This window comes from Borostomias antarcticus (genome assembly GCF_949987555.1).
Source record: "Borostomias antarcticus genome assembly, chromosome: 20".
NCBI classification, from domain to species: Eukaryota; Metazoa; Chordata; class Actinopteri; order Stomiiformes; family Stomiidae; genus Borostomias; species Borostomias antarcticus.
In genome coordinates, this window is record NC_140253.1 from 9,481,721 (window position 1) to 9,489,381 (window position 7,661).

The window sequence follows — 7,661 nt, forward strand, 5'->3', positions numbered from 1 at the left end:
CTGTCTCTAACCTAAAGACTTCAATAAGCTTCTCATCTTTGATTTCTCTTTCTCTCTCTCTCTTTCTCTTACACACACCCACCCACCCACACACACACACACACACACACACACACACACACACACACACACACACACACACACAACACACACCACATCAAGACCTGCAGTCTTCCGTTGAATCCTGGCTGGGGCTGACATGCAGTCTGAATAAGTTTTACTTCTTAACCACAACCGCAAATCTTCATCCAAGATATTTCGGTTAGATTCTTAGATATTTTCATTCGATTTTGATTGGATTTTGGAACATAGAATACCTCCTGTATTGTGTACCAGTAGAAAGGATCTCAGGTCTATTACAGCTCACATAGGGTCAGATGATGACTGCATTGTCTGACGATGTCTTCAGGTCTGTATGTTGTCTTGTTTGGGTGGAGCTGAAAGTATCTGGTAGTATAAGTAACTAACTGATGGTTTAATGGGCTGCCGGCTCTGAAACAGAATTATTCATGCATTCCGCTCCACACCTCATCTCATCGTCTGATGTCTGAAAATTCATTATGTATTTCCACTAAATTAGGCTGGCACATATTAAATCATTTATGTACACTCTTTTTCTACTGGCCTACTGAATGTTTAATTTTGGAGTTTTTAAAATGCTAATTTGTTCTCTGATCGGTGTGGATAGGCCTATGTAAAAATAAAAAAAGTTGAATGAATTGAAGTTTGGCGTTTGAAGTTACAGAAGGCCCTCCTGTCACCTGGACAAGTGAGCAGCTGAATCTGAAAGATATTGATAAATATATTATAATAATTGTAAATAGTCTAAGGCTGAATCTAATGGGGCAGTGAAATGATAAGATAGTAGGAGTGTATGTGTTCTCTCTCTCTCTCTCTCTCTCTCTCTCACACACACATACACACACACACACAAACACACACACACACACAAACAAACACGTGAGAGAGAGAGAATCATGTGTATGCAAAGAGGCACACTTTCAATATTTTCAAGCAGGCGTCTTTAAATTGGTCACCAGTGGCTAATCAGAAACGTGTTTAATGGGCTAACCTGTTACTGTGCCGACCAAAGGGTGGTCCTCATTGTCACCACAGTTACCTGGAGCATAATCACAGCGTGTGACGCATTATTTATTTGATTGTGTGTGTGTGTGTGTGTGTGAGAGAGAGAGAGAGAGAGAGAGAGAGAGAGAGAGAGAGAGGGAGAGAGAGAGAGAGCTGTCACAAGTACCCCTCAAACTCTTGTAATTGCTCTGATCTCAGACACCGAGGCTAGACAGAGGACAGCTCCTGTCTGCCACTCAATCCACACATAAGCACACACACATGCGCCTGGTGGCCATTTTGCCGGAATGATGTCCGTATTCCAAGATCATCATGTCCTCTTTGCTCTCTCGATGCTGGTCACCTGGTCATCAGTTGGTCACAGAGCAATTTGCCTTCCGTGCACCTTATCTCTGGAATGTCCTTCCTTTAGAGAAGCACGTTACGCTGAAATCTTTCAATCAAGACCGAAAATGTTCCTTTATTCTTTTCATTACAGCCTAACCTAGACCTTAGAACTTTAACGTGGCTGTCTTACTCCCTGTAACGTTGGTGTTTAGTGCTTTTAATGTTGATTCTTATTGTTTTAATTTGTTTTATTAAATTATCTGTTTAAAATTAAAGCTCAATGAGATTACTTTTTTTATAGTTCAATATTCACCTTTACTTGCTATTAGTTTATGAATTGGCCTTAGCAAGACCCCCAAAATGTTCATTCATTTCATTTTCATGACATTAGACTGCATGAGACCCTGTGAATGTATTATTTTAGAATTTCAGTGTACACTACATGCACATAAAAGAAATAAGGCCGATATTTACCTGCATTGAAGCCATCCTTCCAGAAAGTCCATTGAAGTAGCTACAATCTTCCAATCCAGTCTGCTCCACGCACATTTCTTATCATCATTTATCCCCATCATTACAGGGAGTGAGTGGGGAATTGTGGGAGGTGTGGTTCTTAAAACGCAGTGCCGATTTTATCACGACCAAAGGGGTCACCAAAGGGCCGAGATATCTCATGTAGCTTTAATGTTTAATATTTGATTTATTTCAGATTTGTATTATTGTTTGCTGTATGTTTTGCATGTATTCCTTTAACTGTAAAGTGTACTGAGACCATGCTGCATGGTGATTCTGCACTCTAAATAAAAAAAATATTGATTGATTGATTGATTGATTGATTGATTTGTGATTGAGTGTGATTTAATACATATTTAATAAGGCAAGTACCCTGGAGGTTGAAAACCTCTTATGAGAATCCAACAGAATACAAATACAACGAAACAGTTGGAAATATCTAGGCTCCCTAGAATCTGACGACAGATAAAAAATGATTTCCGCCAAACCTTTTGGACAATCTTCGCATTTTTGCCTAAGAACGTAAATGAACTCTGGTGTATCTATGCGGTTTTCTGAACCACCGCTAGAGGGCGGCTTAGCCTCTTTGGCCGGATGTGAGCTTTCCCTGTTCAGGAAACACTATGGAGTTCAGAAACATCGAACAAGTAACAGAACAAGAAGCAGAGAAGCAAAATGATGAGTAGCTAAAGAGAAGACTAAAGACTGATAAACACTTAGTAGTTCATCCACTGTTGATGTAGATAACGTACATTCTGGTTTAGGAACGTGTCTTCGTAGTGAAGACTGACCGAACCTTTTTTGCACACCAAAGGAGAAGGTGCGTCAAGTTGAATTTCGTTAGGCTAACTTTAGCTAGCGTACTTGCTAGCTAGCTAGCATTTCAGTGAGCCAGCGATCTAGGTGAGCCACTGGTGTTTACAACTGTTAGCGAAACCTGTCAAATATCCAACTGTGCTTTAATAGACAGCTAAGCTAGCCAGAGACACGGTGTATTCTGGTGTGTCTCTATGAGACAACGACAGCCTACCTAGCTACAGATGGACGAATAGTCCAGCTAGCGTTAGCCAGCCTGGTAGGTCTGTTCTAGTCTCCTCATCTAGCCTTGTTGCCAGCCGTGCATTTAGCAAGATAGCTACGTTTTGTTGGATATATTTGTGTGTAGCCTCACTTATTGATGTGTATGTGCGTGTGTTGAGATATTGTCCTGCTCACTTTCCCTTGAGAAGTCCTCGCCAGCCAGCTGACCAGATCCACCTCTAGGAGCCGTCCGTGCTGAATAAAGCCCAACTCCGTGTTTCCCCGTCTGTTTCAGGATGGACCCGGCTCTGTTGAGAGAGCGGGAGCTGTTCAAGAAGAGGGCTCTGTCCAATCCTGCTGTAGAGAGGAGGGCAGCTTCCTCTGAGTCCGGCTCCTCCAAGAAGAGGAAGGCCAAGGTCGACAGGGAGGGGTCCTCAGGGTCCAAACACGGGGCCGGTAAGACACTTAACCCCCCACCCCCCCAACCGTGGCTGCTGTTGTGTTGCCAACTGGCTAATCTCACATAGGCAGACCTATCTCCACACTTCGTTTACGCTGTGCCAGTGCTGGAGAAAGGTCCGGCTGCGCTCATTACTATTCGGATGTGTGGGGGGGGGGGGGGGGGGGGGTGTTACAGTCGTCTGGGGCAGAGCGGTTGCTTCATGTAGCGGGGCGGTTGTTTCTTGTAGTGAAGGGGACTTTGAAAAGAGTAACACGCAGATAGCAGAAGGGGAGGAGTCAGAAGGGGAGGAGTCTGGATCGAATGTGATTGGGGACAACATTCTATTAATGCATCCATGGGGACAAGGCTCATCTCCGAATCCTACACCCGGTGAGTCAGACTCGCAACTGGCCGACTGTTTACCGAAACCTCATCAAATACACCTGAGTGATGGTTTTGTGTTTGCTCGAGCATGTCTGACATAAGAAATAGAAGCTAAGAATTGACTCAGTGTCAGTTAACTATGGTCTTTAGTAGGGCTGCCCGCTGAAAGTCGACGAGTCTAATCATCAGTCGGAGACCCTTAAGTCGACTGAGATTCTTGGAGTTGAGCAGTCGTTTTTTTGCTCCACTGTCAAGATGCGCTGGTGGGCTAAGACCACTCACCTGCTTTGTGATTTATATCAAGCCAATCATTCGATTCAGACCTAGGCTATTACCATAGCTATTTGTCCTGCAGTAAAAGGAGACTTAAGACTGATACAGCGGAGGGAAGAAGGCAGAGAACCCCTCTCCCCTCTGCTATGAGCCTAGCCTACTGTGCACCAGCAATCACGTGCATTTCTCAAATGGAATATCACAACACAAAAATTATTTCAATTGTGTTGTGATAATAATGTGTCAACGTTAGATCAATCTTCTTAACGAAGATATCCACTGGAAAAATGTTTTTTTCTTGTAGACAGATTGAGCTCTAACGTCCGCGAAAATGCTGTAGTGACCAGAATATGTCCTTGTTTACTGCTGCCCAACGCATTAGCTTATTCACGCACGCTTTGAAACGGGCAGTTGAGAAGACTATCATCAAATCGGCCAAACGGTAGTCTATGGGACACACTGCATAAAAGCAAAGGGGCATCCGAAGTAGATGGACAATGTGGGCCAGATGATGCATGTTTAGCAAGAAAAATAGGCGCCTTTTATTGTGCTGCCTCAGAGTTTGAGTTTGAAGTTCGACAGCTGTCCCGACTCCCGTGGTCTCCCCTCAGCCTAGGCATATGAAAACCCAAAAAAGGAGGAACGAATCGTGGAATCTCTGGTTTGAACAGGAAAATCTGATAACACTCACAACATTTAGAGTTGGGTACAACCGTACTCCTTAGGACGAGATACGCTAAAGCTAAAGGACACGACACGCACACATTCGGTATGTTTTCTCCACAAGTCTTTATTGTTGAACGAACCGTCATTTTAGGGATATTTTATCATTTAAGGCAAGTGACATGATAGTGTGCTGCTCAGTGAACCCAGAAGCCTGTGGACATCAGTGCGTTCGAGTGTCCCCCTTCCCAGGAAAGACAAGACAGACAAGCTCAACCCGTGGAGCCGCCACATCACCGCCAGAGTGTCAGTGACATCGCCGCCAGTGTCAGTGACATCGCAGTCGTCAGTTTCTGTGCAGATCCTAGGCCTGGGACCACCTCACAAAAAGCACGTACAGTATTAGTAAGGGGATTTCATAGACGATGGTGCTGAACTCCCCCGGGAATTAATAGAGTGCCAACCTACCTAAATAGAGGTGTGTCAAAACGCAGCTTTGCTCCTGAACAGCGTGACTGAACAGGCCTCTGGTGACGGGGTCTCCCGTGCCGGCCTCCGTCGAAGACCGACGTGAGGCCTTGGAAACCGGTACTTTTGGCGGGGAACCCGATACCAACATCGGGGCCGTTGTCTGCTCTCCCCCTCTCTGCTTTTCATCCTTATCCACCTCTCTCTCTCTCTCTCTCTCGTGTGCTTTGAGTAAGTGGCGCAACTTCTCACACGCATGCACACGATAAACACACACACACACACGTGTCGTTTACGTTGCGTCGGTCTCACTCAGTCTTTCAAAAAAGGTTCAGGATAGAGGGGCCGGGCTGGGGATCGACAAAGCCAGGCGGCAGACTCCCCCCCTCCCCCACCAACCTTATAACCCCTCCCTCCCGCTACACCACCTCGGTCTGCGACTGCGCCCCCCCGCTCGGGCTCCCCGTCAGCCTGCGGAAGTTCCCCCGGCTGCCCCCCTCTTCTTCCTCCTCCTCCTCCAGCTGGCGGAGGGTCTTGCCCTTGGCGCAGCAGCCGCAGTCCAGCAGCTCGTAGAGCACGGCCAGCGCCGCCAGCGACAGCACGGCCAGGACGAAGAGCAGCAGGACGACGAAGCAGGCCACGTTCCAGCCGTCGTGGAAGGGGCGGGCCTCCTGGACCTTCAGGGAGACGGCGGCGGTGGCGTTGGCGTCCATGTTCTGGAGGGAGAGAGGGGGAGAGAGACAACGGTGATCGTGTTTTGAGGGGTGTGATATATATTGTCGGAGTGATATGAAGGGGGGGGGGCGGGGCTTGATGGAGGGAGGGTGAGCCGGAATGTTCCAGGGCCGTCTAGAACGTTCTGCAGGGGCGGGAAGTCCTCCTCATAACCGCGCGCCCCCTCCAGCGCTACTACAACACCGCCCAGGAGGCCTGCCAGTGTCCCTGCACACACACACACACAGACCCCCAGGGTAATGAGAGCATCTACTGACCCACTGTGAACAAGCGGGGGAGGGGGGGGGGGGCAGGAGAGGAGAGTTGGACAGCCGGGGGAAATAATGGGCTAGACGGACGGCAACCCCGATTCGGTTGTTGTTACAATAGCGCGTGTGTGTATGCGGAGATAGGTAAGGGGGAGGCCTGGATGAGTGGATTGCTGCTTGTGTGTAATGCTAACTGAGGATATCAACTAGCAGGTCATCGGTGTGTGTGTGTGTGTGCATGTGTGTGTGTGGGAGAGAGAGAGAGGGTGGGGGTTGTATGTGTCATGTAATGGGATATAGCCTAGTTATATGATATTGACTTTTGGCCCAAATGGAAAAGTAGGCTAGAACCAAGAAGGTTTTCAGACGGATAATCTCGCTTGGATGAGTCCAACCAGCACCATAGAAATCCTAATGGAATGAATGGTTCTGGAGCTGCTGGAGATCTAGCAGAGCTCTGGAGGAACTTTAGATTGGTCTAACAGAAGGATCGCACTCCACCACTCATCTTGTTAAACTGTACGGTAACAGTAATTGGGTTGTGGGGGCCATTTCCACAGTGTGTGTGTGCGCATGCATGTGTGTGTGTGTGTGTGTGAAAGAGATTGCACGTGTGTGTGTGTGTGAAAGAGATAGTGTGTGTGTGATCATATTTCACCCAACAGGCTGTGTCAGCTGATTTCAGCCTTTCAGAATGCCCCTCTCCATCTCTGCCCTCTACCGCAAACTGCCCCCCCGACCAATCAACCCCCCCCACAGCCCTACACAACCAATCACCCCCCAGGAACCACCCCTCACGGAAGTGTGCTTGGACCCCAGACTGCACACCTCCTCCCGTCTCGTGCACAGAGACGCACACACACGCCTGGCGCACACACGCCTGGCACACACACACACCCACGCCTGGCACACACACACGCTCGTTCCCTAATGCTTCCCTGGCTTGCTCCTCTCGTCCATCATCAGTCGTGCATTGATTTCTCTAGAGATGTGCAGTCTGCGCAGCCAGCCAGGCGTCTGCACACACACACACACACACACACACTCCTCCGAATAGCTGACACACAGATAGTTTCACGACATTGGTTGGGCAGCCACCCATCATCATCATCATCATTGAAACCCTGTCTGGAACAAGCCCAGCCATCTAGCCGGTCCACGCTGCGGTACGGGGAATATGAATATGATGCCGCCTTGCTCGCCTCGTTCACGAGGGGCGCGCAGGCGTCGGATATTCGCCGCGCCGTTTCGCCGTGGTGGCAACGCCAGGACGGACCGACCGGCTACACAGACGCCCGGCGAGTCGCGAACGCCATGCACGTACGGACGGCGAATCGCACAGCACTGCGCCAATGACACTCACGGACTGATCCCCTACCGGCGAGGCTCGTTCATATACACACACGCGCACACCGTCACTGTGCAAGACAAACATGCAGACTCACCTGTGTGTGTGTGTGTGTGTGTGTGTGTGTGTGTGTGTGTGTGTGGCTCTGTTGGGA

General features: G+C 48.4%; 1 protein-coding gene across 1 annotated transcript in view; it reads left to right on the forward strand.

Annotated features, from left to right (window-relative positions):
- Nucleotides 1-2,588: 2,588 nt before the first annotated feature.
- Nucleotides 2,589-7,661, forward strand: part of gtf2e2 (general transcription factor IIE, polypeptide 2, beta) — a 10,482-nt gene continuing 5,409 nt past the window's right edge. Inside the window, exons 1-2 of the mRNA XM_084454230.1 lie at nucleotides 2,589-2,746; nucleotides 3,242-3,402. Of these exons, the coding sequence (XP_084310356.1) occupies nucleotides 3,243-3,402 (160 nt within the window). The 5' untranslated portion in view covers nucleotides 2,589-2,746; nucleotide 3,242. The remainder of the gene's footprint in view (nucleotides 2,747-3,241; nucleotides 3,403-7,661) is intronic.